This window comes from Acanthochromis polyacanthus, chromosome 1 (assembly GCF_021347895.1).
Source record: "Acanthochromis polyacanthus isolate Apoly-LR-REF ecotype Palm Island chromosome 1, KAUST_Apoly_ChrSc, whole genome shotgun sequence".
Lineage (NCBI taxonomy): Eukaryota > Metazoa > Chordata > Actinopteri > Pomacentridae > Acanthochromis > Acanthochromis polyacanthus.
This window is the reverse complement of record NC_067113.1, coordinates 63,593,337-63,611,140: the sequence shown is the minus strand read 5'-3', so window position 1 is coordinate 63,611,140 and position 17,804 is coordinate 63,593,337. Positions and strand designations below refer to the sequence as shown.

Here is a 17,804-nt window from a genome sequence, read left to right as displayed (position 1 = left end):
TGTTTGAATATGTGAAGTCTGATAGTTTTATTGTGCAGTTGTCTGTTATCAACAATCAGCTGCATTGATCAGTAAAATAAATACATTAATGCAGGTTTAACTGTTTTCTACCAGCATTCCTATCTTACATCATTTCCAGTTGCAGCTTTTTGTCGTCATAAATTTTTATGTTCCTCATTGTTCTCTAATAAAACAACCTGTTGACTGAAGCAACTTAACATGATTGGTTCATTTTGTGCAGAAAATGAGTCAAATGATGGTTAAACGCTCCTGTTACTGTGACAAGTTTAAAGCAGAAAGTCTGAGTTAACAAAGAAAGCTGAAAACCTCCTTCATACCTATTAACTCTGACTGAAGGTTTAGTTTTTCTTGAGCTGAAAGTCTGACTGTTAAACTGCCTTTATAGTTCAGCCTCTGATCTGATAAATGCCGTAAACACTAGAAAAGCTGCACCAGTTAAAATAGTAGCGTCCCGGCAATTTTAAATTACCTTATAGTTTATTGATTATAGATCTGTGTCCGTATAGGATGAAGTCTGGGTCCAGACTCGAACCACGGTCCACCAGTTAGCGACCTGGGGTCTAGTATGTAGTGGATTAAAAGAAGCCTCCATTCAAAGAATTTGGCATGGAGGAATTTTAGTAATGAAATTACTTGAATAACTCAACCAATCGTTTCAGCCCCAGATCCCACTATCACCAGCTAAGGTGTTACAAACTGTCCTTGTTGTCCTGAAATCAGTTTTGTTGTTTGTAAGGTCACTTCTGCAATTTTATACGAAACTCTCCAAGTTTAGATGATGCTCTGTCTTTTTTTTTTTTTTGGTTTCTATGACACAATACAGGACAATCGGCACACAATTAACCAAACAGTACAGGACTGATGCTGTTTTAACTGATTTAGGATTTTTAAACATGCTGTGTGTCTTTGTGCGTTTCTTTTAGGCAGCCCCAGATTCACCTCACCCGTGAGCAGCACCAGGTCCTCTGCCACAATATCCAGACCAACCACGTGGTGAAGATAGTGGCGTTTGCAGGTACAGTGAATTTGTGGCATGGTAGCCAGTTCTGCTCATCCTCATTCTACAGTCCTTTAATTCAGTTTAACACACAGCCCATTCTGGAAAACGGCTAAAGAAATCGCTCCGTAATTATTCAGAAAGTTGAAAATTCCATGTACAGAGTAGTATGTGTGATGATGATTAAAAAAATGTACAATGAGCGTCTGAAAATGACTATATTGTGTACTCTGTCCTTGTTTATTACTATACTGAAATTTTACCCCTCTATATTTGGATTCTGTATAATAGAAGCATAAATGAAAAGAACTGTACAATATGTAAAACATCACTAGAGGGCATTCTTTATCCATACCACCTCTCATTCTGCATTCTTGTTTTATTGCTGTGTAAAGACAGGTTTCTTGTTAAAACTATGCGTGATTTCTGAAGTTAATTAAAAAAATGTTCTGCTTATTTTATCGTGTCTCTCAGTAGGAATTCATGTTTTCATTTAATCTCTTTGTTTTCTACTTAATGCACACATTCATTGATGCTTAGAAACAGGCTGATTTTTACCTGGATGTCTTTGTTTAAATTCAGTTTTAGGTAGCTTCACACTACTAAATGTGCCATTTGATGTGTGAGATAGAATACTTGGTTTTATAAGTGCCAGTTGTGATGTTAGCTAATGTGGTGTATTAGAGGTCATTGTCTCATAGCTTAAAGGTCATTACTGTCTGATGCAGGTACAGGGAAGACGACTACGCTGGTGAAGTATGCTGAGCAGCGGCCGCACCTCCGCTTCCTGTATGTGGCCTTCAACAACTCAGTGGCTTGTGAGGCACGCCGCCGTTTCCCCAGCAACGTGGACTCCAAAACTGTCCACTCATTGGCCTATAGCGACGTCGGGAGGAGGTGAGACTGTACTCCAGACTGACTTCTTCACTGGTAGCACCGGTGTGACCAACTTTGTCATATGTTTGCACCTCCCACCATCCATCCATCCATCCATCCATCCATCCATCCATCCATCCATCCATCCATCCATCCATCCATCCATCCATCCATCCATCCATCCATCCATCCATCCATTATCCTCACACCACTTAATCCTCATTAAGGTAAGGGGGGCTGGAGTCTATCCCAGCTGACTTCACACCTACGGACAAATTAGAATTATCAATTAACCTCAGCATGTTTTTGGACTAATATCAGCTATGTCACAGGAGAAACATGCAGTCTTATCTTTGAGCAGAAAAAGCAGGTGTAGGTGTACTCTGTACTTCCAGAGAAGACAGCATTTTTAAGCTTAAATACCACAGTACCCTAAAATTATAAATGTGTTACTTCCCACCACTGTGGTTAACACATTGGCTGTCTGTGCCAGTCAGAGCGACGCCAGTGCAGCTTAGTGATCATAAAGCCTTTGCTCAATGCGACCACTTGAAATTCTAACTTGCACACAGAAAGATGTAACTAATGCGACTTTTTTGGTGCAGTCTGAAGCCCTGTAACAAGAGTGAACTGCCCATTTGGTTTTTCTAATCTGGGATCTCATACAGTTCACTTATCATTCCACCTCTGCATGTGTTACATTTAGAGCTGATGTTCTCCTCCATTGTCCAACATCTGCTGAGCTTCAGATAAACTGACAACATTCTGATACATGCTCCTGAAGCTATACTTCCTTGAGAATATATACAGACAGATGATGTTTTCATTTTGGCATTCATTGCCTTGTTTATGCTGTGCATGTTGCTGTGTTTTACCAGTGCACAGAACAGGCACATAGTGGTGCCTCTTTGGCTAACAGCAACTAAACTCTTTGACATGACTCAGCAACGTTTTCCAGATTTATACAATTGAGCTATTTTTGATGGTCAGTCTTTTGAGATCTTTTTTGTGTAACAGTTCATATCAACAGATGGGCTCAGAAAATGGCAAACTCTAGTTTTTATGTATCAAAGCTGCTCTAATCCACACCTCACTACTCAGACTTGACTAGACTCCAAGTTTGCAAACTCCTGACTCCAGTTAGTTTCTGCTGACGGGGCTCCAGACTAACATATCCACTGGTAACACTGGAGCTACCAGCTTTCTTTGTTGATTGCACCAGCAAATGATTAGGTTGCCCCATCCACACCCCCTTATTGCATAACTATTAATCCACCATGCATGCCGATGAACAGCTGTTTTTGCATAAATTAACTTGACTTTCAGTGAAGCGACACTAGATATCCGTGAAATTTTTTTAATCTAGTAATATTGTCATCGGTCCTCTTCTGGTATCAGAAATAAACTAGGTTTAGGCTAAAGAGATTCTATGAATGGATCACATCAATACCACGGCCGATCATGTTTATTTGGTCAAATTTGTGATCACTTATTAAATTTGAACCACCCTGAGTGAATGTGGGGACTGATTTTTCTTTTTAAATTATTCAGTCAAGATCTCTGCCTGCACCTGAACACTTTTACTAGCTGGTGTGTCAGACTTCTCCCTCCTCTTCAGCCTCCTCCTCTCTTCTCAGTGTGTTATTTTAAATAATCTGCTGTAGACTGTTTTGTCATTGGAACATGGCAACAGTGAAATATGTCAGGCATGGAGAGACTGAGTCAATGTGGAAGAAACGGTACTATTTTCAACCACAATAACCTAATACTTGTGCGGACGGAGGGGCCACTAGATCAGACTAATGATCACACTCTAGTGTCCAGGTCAATCAATATCCAACCATATTTGTACTTTCTGTAGTAACCCCTCTTTTTCTTTCAGTGTATCATCAGTTATATTCCATTTTCAAAACTAATTACTTGTTGTATTTCTGTGATCTCCTCTGACAGATATAAAATGTGTGGAAAGCTGACCTATAACCTCAAGCCATTTACCGTCAACTCTGTTCTGCCTAAAGGCCGTGGTGGCTTTGTTAACGCCAAAGTGGTAACCACAACTCTTAACACCTTCATGGCTTCAGCAGACGAAACCATCACTACTAGACATGTCCCCAGCCGCTATACAAGTCATAACGGCGTCGAAAAGATCATCTCTAGTGATGACCAGCGGGTATGAGCATGTTAATATATAAAACTGACACAGTTTGTACCCAATTAATAACGAGCAAGAGCACCCTAAAGTTGCATGTAAACTGTCTGCCTTTTATTTTGAAACTCTAGTTGTTCGTCCAAGATGCTCGGGTGATCTGGGAAAAAATGAAGGAGCTCAAAAAGACTTCACAACACGGCTTTTACATGCCTCATGATGGTATGCCAGCTGGAAATGAGCAAAATCAATATGAATGATACGATATAAATTCTGAAAAAAGGATGCACAGATGTTCACTGGAACTTTTCATTCTAGGTTACCTTAAACTATGGCAGCTTCAAAGCCCTTGCTTGTCTGACAAATATGATGCCATTTTCATCGATGAGGCCCAGGACTGCACTCCAGGTTCTGAAATATTTATTATGCAGTCTGGCATTCTTGTGGAAAAGCACAACTCACGATGATCTTGCTTGGCTTTACAACATCATGATGTCTTCTTCCTTTGTTCCCCTGCAGTGGTCATGGATGTGCTGCTGTCTCAGCGCTGTGGGAAAATCCTGGTTGGAGATCCTCATCAGCAGATCTACACCTTCAGAGGAGCCGTCAATGCTTTGGACACGGTTGGTCACACCCACATCTACTACCTGACGCAGGTACGCACAAACACACTGAGGTAGCTGTTGAAGAGCAGCACTTACAGCCAGTGACTTGTTTATTCAGAGAAATTTAAAGATGCACCTCCTGTGTGGATAGGGCTCTGCTTATTTAACTCATTCTTCTTGCAAAACTACTCAAGCTCTGCCAGGCTGCACAAGGATCGGGAATTAACAGCCCCCCCTTTTTTTAACATTACTTTGTAAGAACGTCAATGGAACTTCCAAAGCGGGGGTAAATTTCAGAGACACTGTGTGTGTTGCTGTTCTGCTTCTCATGGTCAGTTTTATTAGTTGTAATGGAAGCACAAGAGGTCAGGGTTTGTAAATATTTAGTGAAAAAACACACATAGGGTCAGTCTGACATTTTGGGTTGTGGCTGGAGAATAATATCTGAATGTGTCGCTGTGGTGGTCTGTAGTTGTGGTTTTTCTTTTATGAATAAGCTGAAATGACAAATAGAAAACAAGTAGAAAAATAATGAAGGAGAAAAACTAATGGCAAAAACTAAGCAAATCTATAACAAATATATACACTACCAGTTATAAGTTTGGACACAACTTCTCATTCAATGGTGTATATTAAATTATTCTGTATTATATTTTTTTAGATTGTACATTAATACTGAAGACATCAAACTATAAAAGATTATGTATGGAATTATGTTGTAAACAAAAAAGTGTTAGTCTACAGTATTAATAAACAATGTAGAAAATAATACAAATAAAACACATTAAATGAGAATATGCATCCAAACTTTTGATTGGTAGTATATTTATATATATTTGTATTTATTTATATATGCCAATATATGTCACTTAACCAGCTGAGCTCTCTGGGACCCCGTAACAAATAAATATATATATATATATATATATATATATATATATATATATATATATATATATACCGGGCTTGCAAAAGTTCTGTTACACGGTTTCATGATCTTTAGAGACGTTTACACGTCGGAGTGAAAAATTCCATTAAATAAACTGAAAGTTCTACCTTATAGGCAGGTGTCCTTAATACAGTTATTTTCTCCGGTGAAGTTGTATCAAGATGGAAGTCAAAAGAGTTGAGATATCTGCTCTCCTTCATGCTGGCCACAACAAGTCTGACAGAGCCAAGAAGCTGAACATCAGCCGGATGACTGTCCACAGAGTCTCGGAGAAGCTCAAGAATGGTGAAGATCTTTCAGTGATCTTTCAAGAATGGTGAAGACCTGAAAGATCTTCACCATTCTTTATCCTCTCCGCGACTCTGTGGACGGTCATCCGGCTGATGTTCAGCACAAAGGAGAGCAGATATCTCAACTCTTTTGACTTCCATCTTGATACAACTTCACCGGAGAAAAAAATTGTATTAAGGACACCTGCCTATAAGGTAGAACTTTCAGTTTATTTAATGGAATTTTTCACTCCGACATGTAAACGTCTCTAAAGATCATGAAACCGTGTAACAGAACTTTTGCAAAGCCCGATATATATATATATATATATGTATATGTATATGTATGTATATATATATATATATATACACACACATACAGTGGGTACGGAAAGTATTCAAACCCCTTGAAATTTTTCACTCTGTGTCATTGCAGCCATTTGCCAAAATCAAAAAAGTTCATTTTATTTCTCATTCATGTACACTCAGCACCCCATCTTGACAGAAAAAAACAGAAAAGTAGAAATTTTTGCAAATGTATTAGAAAAGAAAAACTGAAATATCACGTGGTCATAAGTATTCAGACCCTGTGCTCAGTATTGAGTAGAAAGAAGTACCCTTTTCAGCAAGTACAGCCATGAGTCTTCTTGGGAATGACGCAACAAGTTTTTCACACCTGGATTTGGGGATCCTCTGCCATTCTTCCTTGCAGATCCTCTCCAGTTCTGTCAGGTTGGATGGTGAACGTTGGTGGACAGCCGTTTTGAGGTCTCTCCAGAGATGCTCAATTGGGTTTAGGTCAGGGCTCTGGCTGGGCCAGTCAAGAACGGTCACAGAGTTGTTCTGAAGCCACTCCTTTGTTATTTTAGCTGTGTGCTTAGGGTCATTGTCCTGTTGAAAGGTGAACCTTCAGCCCAGTCTGAGGTCCTGAGCACTCTGGAAGAGGTTTTCCTCCAAGATATCTCTATACTTGGCCGCATTCATCCTTCCTTCAATTGCAACCAGTCATCCTGTCCCTGCAGCTGAAAAACACCCCCACAACATGATGCTCCCACCACCATGTTTCACTGTAGGGATTGTATTGGGCAGGCGATGAGCAGTGCCGGGTTTTCTCCACACATACCGCTTAGAATTAACACCAAAAAGTTCAATCTTGGTCTCATCAGACCAGAGAATCTTATTTCTCATAGTCTGGGAGTCCTTCATGTGTTTTTTGGCAAACTCTATGCAGGCTTTCATGTGTCTTGCACTGAGGAGAGGCTTCCGTCGGGCCACTCTGCCATAAAGCCCCGACTGGTGGAGGGCTGCAGTGATAGTTGACTTTGTGGAACTTTCTCCTATCTCCTGCATCTCAGCCACAGTGATCTTTGGGTTCTTCTTTACCTCTCTCACCAAGGCTCGTCTCCCACCATTGCTCAGTTTGACTGGACGGCCAGGTCTAGGAAGAGTTGTGGTCGTCCCAAACTTGTTCCATTTGAGGATTATGGAGGCCACTGTGCTCTGAGGAACCTTGAGTTCTGCAGAAATTCTATTGTAACCTTGGCCAGATCTGTGCTTTGCCACAACTCTGTCTCTGAGCTCCTTGGGCAGTTCCTTGGGTATGATTCTCATTTGCTCTGACATGCACTGTGAGCTGTAAGGTCTTATATAGACAGGTGTGTGCCTTTCCTAATCAAGTCCAATCAGTGTAATTCAACACAGCTGGACTCCAATAAAGAAGCAGAACCATCTCAAGGAGGATCAGAAGAAATGGACAGCATGTGAGTTAAATATGAATGTCGCTGCAAAGGGTCTGAATACTTCTGACCATGTGATATTTCAGTTTTTCTTTTTTAATAAATTTGCAAAAATTTCTACTTTTCTGTTTTTTTCTGTCAAGATGGGGTGCTGAGTGTACATTAATGAGAAATAAAATGACAAATGGCTGCAATGACACAGAGAGTGAAAAATTTCAAGGGGTCTGAATTCTTTCCATACCCACTGTGTGTGTGTATATATATATATATATATATATATATATACACACACACACACACACATATATAAGATTATACTATACTATTTAGCCTACAGTGTTATAAATGCAGTATGGTAGTAATGGATCGGATGAGATGATCAGTAATTAAAACAACAGAATGTCTGTTGTTGTCTGGTTAGATTTGCTTAAAGCTCCACCATGAGCATGGTCTCTTCATTCAACTGTGTAAGCTGTTTAAGTTTGGATGCAGATTCCTTTAAACTGCATGACATAGAGATATGCTTGTGAAATTTGTGATAATGAGACTGTTGCATCAGACTGCATCATTGTTAGGTATGTCAGGGTTTCTGCAGGGCATTAAAAAGCATTAATAGTCATTAAGTTGATTTTGTCAAAATTAAGGCCTTCAATGGCATGAGAAATCATTAAATTTGATTCTCAGTGGCATAAAAAATTCTTTCTGCAGTTTTCAAGAAAGATATTTGATAAGAATATTATGTAATTATAGACTGCGATTTGTCAGGTATGTGCATCTACGTAAACATGCTGAAGCATTGCCATAATTGTTCCAGCCGGACGGGTACAATTACCAAAAACTGCATGTTTTTAAAGTGGCCAGCAAGTTGGACCAGGTGGAGGAGAGCTGGGAAATGCAAATTCCAGCAAAATGGCTTGAAAACATGGATTTCAGAGAATGACTGCAGCCTGTGGGTGGTCAGGGTGGTTTCCAGATTCAGAAACAGTGAAATGTAGTGACAGTTTTTATATAAAAATCATCTTTTACAAAAAAAAAAAACTCGTGTAATTTGAGTGCATGGTTGTGGCATTACAATTTTTACAGTACAGCATTAAAATGTCATTAGAAAGCATTAAATTTGACTAGCTGATTTCTGCAGAAACCCTGTATGTGGATTTAATAAATATAAACTTTATGTATTCAGTGTGTAAAATTTTATCTCTAGAACACCAACATAATAGTTGATATTTTTATCTGCACAATCTGTGGACATGTTGGCTAAAAAAAATCTATAAATTGTACTAAACCTATAGAATATGTCTAGTACCGCTTTCATGTCAAGTGATTGAATTATACATAGAAAAGAATACATAATAATTCTATCAACATGAGCTTTCTGCTTTGCCTGTGGCCTGATATTTCAACTGTCTCTTTTCATGAGAATATTAGTAATAATCATGTACTCCAGTTCATCATATGCAGTACATATTCAAGAGTTTTACACTCAGCTGTTCAGTGTTACTCAGAAATACAAACCTTGATGCCCCTGATGTCTTCATTCAGAGCTTTCGATTTGGTTCTGAGATCGCCTATGTGGGTGCTACCATCCTCAGAGTTTGCAAACATGTTCAGAAGATTCTTGTGGGAGGGATGCAGAAAGGTAAATGCTGCAAATGGTTTCCTTCAATATTTTGTCCTCTTAGAAATTTCAGGTTTTAAAACAATTGAAATTAAATGGTGGGGTCTATGATCCAGAAACATTAGATATTCACAGGTTCATTCTGTTTTTACATGCTCTAGGTGGTGTTTGTGATGAGACTGCAGAAAGGACTCTGCAGGCTGTGAAGATGGGTTCAAGTCACAGTCAAGGGAAGACGGCCATCTTGTCGAGATGCAACCTCGGTGTGTTTCGTGAAGCCGTCCGGTTGACTAATGCCAACCGAAATGTTCGCCTCCACTTCATCGGCGTAAGTGTGCATAAACTCACACTCAGGGGTAGAACCAGGTGTATTTTACATCATGAAGATATGGGGTGATACCTTTTTTTCCAAAGTTTTTTTTACTTTTTAGTCTTTATTATAGTTTTGAAAGTAGAGAGAGACAGGAAATGTGGGGAGAAAAGTGGGGGACTGACCTGCTAACCTTGCCAGCAAGTTGATTTCTCGCGATATTTGTGAGTTCACAAATCTCTCAAGAAACCATCTTGCTCCGCTCCCGCCTTCACTTTTCGTACAGCACCAAGTTGGTTCGGGCCAATCACGCCGCAGTATTCGTGTATGGGGCGGGATATCCGGGTGTGAAGACGACACCAAGCGCCAGTAGATCAAAACAAACATGGCAACGGAGGACAACAATCGTGTAGATGCTGCTATTAAGTCAGTTTTAGCTGAATCTCCTATCGCTTGTTTGAAGGAAGAACAACGAGAGGCGCTTTGCGCGTTTCTGGATGGTAAAGATGTTTGTGCTTTTATACCTACGGGTTTTGGTAAGAGTTTAATCTACCAATTGGCTCCGCTCGTTGTGAAGATCCCGCGATTGGCTAAAAACAAACCTGTCAGAGGCGGGACATACTGTTGCATTGTCCAATCCGTGCCTCTTTCCTCCGAACGGATTTACATGGAGCGGTCCCAGATTGATATTGTGGAGTACTATCAAGTACTACACAATTATTAATCTGGCTATTGCCAGGTTACTGACCTGCAGCAAATGGTCAAACCCGTGACTGTTGCATCGGGACTATAGCCCCTGATTGTGAGTCGCCCTGGTTGAGCTACAGGGGCGCCATGGAGTGATACCTTTGACATTGCTGGTCCGTTTTACATTAATTAAGGTTGTTTTCACTTGTGTCTGTCTTTCTGAAATTAGATAATGTGTATTGTTGAAGAAGCATTTCTTTGTACGACCTTAATCTTTTCCTGTAGGATATAAAAACATCGGCCTCGATCGGATTCTGGACATCTGGCACCTGATGCAGCAGACAGACAAGGAGCTCCCACAGGCAAGAGGTGAGACTCATGGATCACACATACAGTTTAAGGCAGGGGTTCCCAATCTTTTCAGGCCGCGACCCCCAAAATAGGATCATAGGAGACCCGCGACCCCCCCTTTCCCCCACATGTCCAAAAGTAAAAAAGAAACTGTTAAATGTGGATTAGCAGTGTTACGGGTAAACATTTGTCAGTCTAAAACAGCACAGCAGTGCGACGGATTATTCAAAGTTATGAGCAGTGCTGCACAACAATTACTGCGTGTTTGAAGAACTCACCTAATGCGATGGGTGGGCAATATGCACTGAGCAAAGAAGATCCAGTCTCGGTTTGATTTTGGAGACGGCAATTCGGAGATCGTCCTCCACATTAAGTCGAGATCTGTGCTTGTTCTTGATGTAAGTCAGTGCAGAGAAAGTTTTTTCGCATAAGTACGTAGAGCCAAATGGCATCAGTGTGTTCAATGCTGCTGCAGACAGCTGCGGGTACTCCTTCCTCACCGAAATCCAAAACTCATCCAGGCTCTTGGCATCAAAAAGCGCTCTCAGGGTTCGGTCAGATGAAAGTTCAATCAGCGCATCCTCAAAGTCAGATGTCAAATGATTTGTTTTTGCAGTGAACGGGGATCGGATCCAATCATGCCTTTCAGGAGCAGTTTCTTCTGGGAAATACTTTTTAAAATGATCCACAAGAGACTGAAGGTGATCCGCTACAGACGCCCTTACAATGTTCACACTCAAAGCATTTTCTTCAATAAAATCATCCAGCTCAGTAAACCTGTCCATATGTCCAGCTTCAGCGCGCTCTCTCCAGCGCTCCAGTTTACGCACAAATGCTTGCACTTTGTCATTGAGGGTCAAAATGCTTGTGTTTTCACCTTGCAGTGACATATTCAACCCATTCAGTTTGCCAAAAACAGATGATAAATACACCAGCCTTGCTACCCAGTCAGGATCAGAGAGGTGTTCTGCGAGAGGTGATCTTTGGTCGGCGAGGAAGATGCGCACCTCTTCCCTCAGCTCACACAAGCGGCTCAGTACATTTCCCCGGGAAAGCCATCTCACCTCTGTGTGCAACAGGAGGCCTTGGTGCTCCGCTCCCATTTCGTTACAGAGGGTTGCAAACAGTCTGGTGTTAAGCGGACGTGATTTTATATAATTCACGATTTTCACTGCTGTGTCAAGGACGTGCTTTAACTCTGCACTCAGTGATTTACATGCAAGGGCTTCTCTGTGTATAATGCAGTGGGTAAAGCAGACGTGAGGGGCAACTTGCTGGACTCGTGCTCTCAACCCCTTCTTTTTCCCCAGCATTGCCCCTGCTCCATCTGTGCACACTGATAAGCACTCACTCCAGGACATACCTTCTTCTTTTAGCTTGCTGTCCAGTTTGTTAAAAATGTCCTCGCCTGTACACGCTCCTTCCAGCGGCGTGCAAAAGAGCATTTCTTCATTAAGCTTCTCTTTAAAAACGTATCTCACAAAAACAAGAAGCTGGGCACAATGCGAAACGTCAGTTGACTCGTCCAGTTGTAAAGTATACTTTCCTTCTTTCACTGCATCAATGAGCTGAGTCTTGATGTCCTGTGCCATCTCACTGATGCGGCGGGATACTGTCCCATCTGACAGCGGGACTTGTGTCAGCTCAGCGGCGGCTTTATCCCCGTGCATGACTCGACTCATCGCCACCGCGGCGGGTTTGATCAAACTTTCTCCAATTGTGTGAGGCTTTTTTGCTTGAGCAATTAAATATGCCACTTCATATGAAGCCCTCTGAGCTTTGGCAGGGATTGTAGTTTGTTTAGTTAGGACCCTCTTTTGCCCTCTTAGTTCTCCCTCCTTTCGGCGAAAAAACTCTGCTGGTTTTGACACAAGTGAAGGATGTTTAGTCGTCAGGTGTCTCAACATTTTCACCGGTTTAAGGCTCTCGTGAGCAAGGACCTCCGAGCACACTACACACTGTGGGTGTTGTATACCATTTACAACGTGACACACGAATCCATACTTAATAAATTCATCCCTGTATTTTCTTGATTTGGATGAAGAAGTGTCCGATTTGTGGGCTTGGCGGGCTCCCACCTTAGCCGCTGCCGGGCGATGCTCTGGCGGTTCTGTGTCGCAGTCCTCCGCAGACTTCTCTGGTGTTCCCACGGTGCTTCCTGCTCTGTCATCAGGCCTTGCCGCTTGCAAATCTGGCTTTTCAACTTCACTCTGTTTTTGAGTTGTGGATATTAGCCACCGTTTCATTTTGATAAAGGTCTTAATCGCAACTTCAGAAAGCTAGCTCTAGCATTAAGATTAAAACGAAGGGCACGTATGCTGCGTCATAGACGTAAACTTCATTTGTAATTGACGTAATGTTAAAATAATAATAACAAAAAAAAAACTTTTTTTTCATATAGTTATTTAACTATTTTAAACAGATATTTCAGCAACAAAAAATATATAAAATAAAAATTTAAAGGCCCTCTCGAAAAAATTTTTTCTTTTTTTTTTCTTTTGCTGTTCTGGAAATCATCTCGCGACCCCCACGGAGGGGTACCGCGACCCCCCGGGGGGTCGGGACCCCCACTTTGGGAACCACTGCTCTAGACTTGCAGCAGCTAAACTAAGTGTAAGCTTTATCACAAAGGAAATACAGATATGCTTCAGAATCAGTTGCATATCACTCAGAAAAGTCAGATATTTGGCATTAATGTTGAATTTGTTCTGTCTTTAGTCATAAAGGATCCCTTCTTTCGGAACTTTGCAAAGGCGAAAGAGAAGGCCTTCTGGGCCCTGAAGTCGTACGTCACACAGACGGAGGACAAGGAGCTGGAAGGAAAAGTTAACATTGTGGAGGAGTACGGAAGTCGCATCCCAGAACTGGTGGTTCGCCTGAAGAAGTGTCATGAAAGTGACTATCACAGTGCAGGTGTGCATGGAGACACCCACACACATTCACATATTCACTTTAAGAATTCTCAAATACTCTCAGTTACTTAAATAAATCCTGACTGATGTTCTTAGGAATGAAGAAGTGCTTTAAATAGAAAAATGACTCATCGTGTGAGGTCTTATCCTGATATCTGTCTTATTACGGGTTTTCTTATGAAAAATGCAAAGCCAACAGGGTTATAGTCCATCTCTCAATATTTAACACTTAGCTCAGACCCAGTTTGTTTCCTCTGAAGATTTCAGTCTTTAGAAATAGGACGGAAGTCAATGCTTTAACTTAAGATTCAGTTTACCGTATTTTCACGACCAAAAGGCGCACTGTACCAAAAGGCGCAGTCTCAGTTATGTGTGCCATTACTGTATTTAAAACACACATAAGGCGCACCTGATTATATGGCGAGGGTTTTATATACAATCCACGCCCACACTTCCCCCTTTAACGTTCTCATGGTGTCCTCTACTACGTCGGCCTTACAACAACAACACACACAAGCATACAAGTGTGCATTTTTATAGAGCCAGAGCAAAACTGAGTTTGGTTGTGCTTTATTTAAGTATTGATTACAAAGTACTAACATTTTTTTAATCATCAATAGTCGCGGGCATGGTAAAACACAGATAAAACAAGCACACAAGTGTGCGTATTTAAAAATAGAGCGGGAGCAAAACTGAGTTTGGTATTCACATTTTCTTTTTTACCGGTAATCGTCATCAATCAAACCCATGGAAGTCCTCATCCTCTGTTTCTGAATTGAACAGCTGCGCTAAACCTCCATCAAACATGCCAGGTTCACTTTCTTCACTGTCAGAGTCACTTTCCGTGCCATGCGGCGCTTCGGAAATGATGCCGGCTTTTGCGAAAGCTCGAACAACAGTGCCAGCAGACACGTTAGCCCAAGCATCTACAATCCATTGGCAAACTGTGGCGTAACTCGCCCGGCGCTGCCTTCCACTCTTAGTGAAACTGTGGTCTCCATCGGTCATCCATCGCTCCCACGCCGCTCGCAGCCTTACTTTGAACGGCCGGTTCACACCGATGTCCAGCGGTTGGAGTTCCTTTGTCAGGCCTCCCGGAATGACAGCAAGCTCAGAGTTCATTTGCTTCACTTGTTTTTTCACATCGGCTGTGAGATGGGCACGCATAGAGTCACAGATCAACAGCGATGGTGATGCGTGGAAAAAACCACCTGGTCTACGTCCGCCTTACAGCAACAACAACACACACAGGACGCACTGCACCATAGGGCGCGCCGCACAATTTGAAGAAAATCTAAGACTTTTATGTGCGCCTTATAGTCGTGAAAATACGGTAGTAACTGGAGCTTGTAGCAGGTCAACGAAGGAGGAGTTATTCAGTCCCTTTCAGTTTTTAGTAAATGTTATAAATGCAAAAACTGAAATATTCCATTGACTATTCAGAGCCTTTGCTATGAAATTTAGCTGAGGGGCCGTCTACTTCTCTTAATCATTTTTGAGAAATTTCTACACCATGTTTGCAGAAAATTTGGAAATTGGACTTGTCTTTTATTCTAATCCTAATTCTATCACCAAAATCAGGCTGGATGTGTTTAAAATTCAAAATAAGATATCTTAGCCTGACTTTCCAACATTTGAGGATCAACATAAGTCTATCCAAAAATGATAAGAATTAAGAGTTCAGCTTTTTCTTTTAACTAGTTTTGGGATTTGGGGTTTCAGATCATATTTAGTGTCCTGTGGAATGAACCACCTCAGACCCATTCTGAGTAAAATGGTAAAAGAAACTCTTAACACACAGTGTTATTTTTTTATTTTTTTTCCCATGCCACATCCACGTCTGCTGCTGTGAATAAGGTTTTCCTGTTTTAACTGGCATATTTTGAGATCATTTTGAATTCCCATAAAACTGTACTTGGTTTTGATGACTGTTTTCTGACTCTTTCTCCAGACTTCATGCTTGGAACGGTCCACAAGGCTAAAGGTCTTGAATTTGAGACTGTGATAGTCACTGATGACTTTTCTAAGGTTCCCATTGCCAGACACAACCTGCACCGCGATCCGTTCTTCCGGTTTTGTATGTTTTCCTTTAGATACATTTTTTCCCCCCCACTTGTTTTACATCCAAATTTTCTATGCATTGTAGTTGAATGCCTTATATTTCTTATATTACAGGGCGAAGAATTGCATGATCAGATTCAGCTTCTTTACACAGCCCCTCTGTATTTTTCCTGCACAGGGGACATTCCAGACGATGAATGGAACCTGCTGTATGTGGCCGTGACTCGAGCTAGAACCTCCCTGATCATCACTAAGACCGTCTTCCACATCCTCACGATGGCTGGGGTAAGATTTAAATGCACATTTTGCTTCTTACTAAAATTGCTCCTGCAGTTTCATTTACGTCTGCATATGTTCAGAATGCAGTGTCTCATTCATACATGCAGCTCAGACAAATTATTAATGGTCAGAAAGGCACAATTTTCTGAGTTTCTATTTGTCTTTTTGTCCAGTATCATGTTTTGGTAAAATTTGTTCTTCTGCTTTTGTCAACCCCACCTCTGTCATGTGATTTTGTTTTGCCTACTTCTCATTTTGAAACCAAGACGATGTTACACTTATCCCAACGCAGTGTAGAATATTTGTCTCACCATCACTACCGACACTGCAGAGGAGTTTCACTTCCTCTGCTTCCTGTCTCAGCCTCAGCCAGATGACTGCACAACCTACTGCTCAATATTGTTAATTATTTTGTTGTGCCTGGAGTGGGAATGTGCTTTTAGAAATCATGAGCTGGTTCCCAACAAGTTGACTTGAAGTTGCTCTAAGATTTTACAGTGTAAAGTGGACACAGCTGGTACCACGCCTTTTATTGCTTTCAAGACGCAAATGTGGTGAATCAAGGCACTAAGAGGCCAAAACGTATGGCTCTAACTGAATTTGTGTACATTTCTCCACTCGTGTGTCTATTGCTGTAATACAGTGTGTGTGAATTATTTCCTGTGTGGCCTCTGAACGGTGCAGAGAGAAGAAAAATATCTGGAACTGGTCCACTATCACCTCATTTTCTCTAATGAGGACAAATAGTTTGCTTGGAAGCACAAGTTTTCAACATGGACTCTGTTTTTTTTGGGTGAGATTACAGGAACTCTTACTGGAATAGAGGAAGACCATTTTCATGTGATGTTGTCGACTTGGACTAATGTGCCATTATTTATTATTTACAGTTAATTGTACTTCTTGCATTTTAGTACATCTTAAAGGGTTCTTTTCAAATAATGTGATTTATGTGGTCATAAAGCCCCAACATATTCCCAGACAATTTCATGTTTTTTTTTTATAAAAACTCACACTTTTATTCATGTACTCACATAACTGCACAAGGGTTTTCTAATCATCAATGAGCCTTTCAACACCATTAGCTAACACAATGTAGCATTAGAACACAGGAGTGATGGTTGCTGGAAATGTTCCTCTGTACCCCTATGGAGATATTCCATTAAAAATCAGCCGTTTCCAGCTAGAATAGTCATTTACCACATTAACAATGTCTACACTGAATTTATCATTCATTTTATGTTATATTCATTGAGGAAAAAAAGGCTTTCTTTCACAAATAAGAACATTTCTAAGTGACCCTAAACTTATGTTTGACTGAGTACTGTGGTTACGTTCACTGTTGTATGTTTTCAATTAAAAATTTGTTTTATCTTGGAACTAAAAATGTCTCCATTCAGACAAGCATTTTAGAGTCATGTCAGAAATGACCTCTGTCCTTACTAACATGCCTGAAAATATCTCTCGTGGCCATTCGCCCACACTGCGCATGTGGGTGGGGGTGGAAATATGAAGCAGAGCTTGGTTAGTAGTAGAAAACACTGCAGAGGAAGAAGAGCTGTGGTCGACGATCAGAGCCTGCTACTTCGTGTTTACAGACTGCAGTGTAACGTCAGTAGCCTGTCAACGTTATCCGCACCCAGCTCCCATGATGAGCTACTGCTTTGTTAGCCCAAACACTCATTTTTACCTTAATGGTAAAGAACAATTTTACCTTAATGAATGTTGTTACAGCAGATGCAGCTGTCATAGGTAACAAATAGTAACTTTTTAAGATGTTAACGTTGTGACAACATGTTGTTAATATAAAGTGACAATAGAAAGTTTCACCTTGGATGTCAGTCTTACTTCGGTCAGATTGAGGCATTTCTTCTATTTGTTCCGAACATGACATTGTTTACATTCAGACTTTTCACTCAATCCTCAAGATTTGCGGACATGACTTTGAAAGATGTATTTCTTTTCTACAAGCCAGAGCAGATCTGTGGCT

General features: G+C 40.9%; 1 protein-coding gene across 1 annotated transcript in view; it reads left to right on the top strand.

Moving 5' to 3' along the window:
• Positions 1-17,804, top strand: part of fbxo18 (F-box DNA helicase 1) — a 30,904-nt gene that overhangs the window by 7,294 nt on the left and 5,806 nt on the right. Inside the window, exons 8-19 of the mRNA XM_051954692.1 lie at positions 945-1,036; positions 1,747-1,915; positions 3,845-4,064; positions 4,175-4,262; positions 4,359-4,448; positions 4,560-4,696; positions 9,142-9,238; positions 9,379-9,573; positions 10,500-10,583; positions 13,284-13,478; positions 15,429-15,554; positions 15,717-15,823. Of these exons, the coding sequence (XP_051810652.1) occupies positions 945-1,036; positions 1,747-1,915; positions 3,845-4,064; positions 4,175-4,262; positions 4,359-4,448; positions 4,560-4,696; positions 9,142-9,238; positions 9,379-9,573; positions 10,500-10,583; positions 13,284-13,478; positions 15,429-15,554; positions 15,717-15,823 (1,600 nt within the window). The remainder of the gene's footprint in view (positions 1-944; positions 1,037-1,746; positions 1,916-3,844; positions 4,065-4,174; positions 4,263-4,358; positions 4,449-4,559; positions 4,697-9,141; positions 9,239-9,378; positions 9,574-10,499; positions 10,584-13,283; positions 13,479-15,428; positions 15,555-15,716; positions 15,824-17,804) is intronic.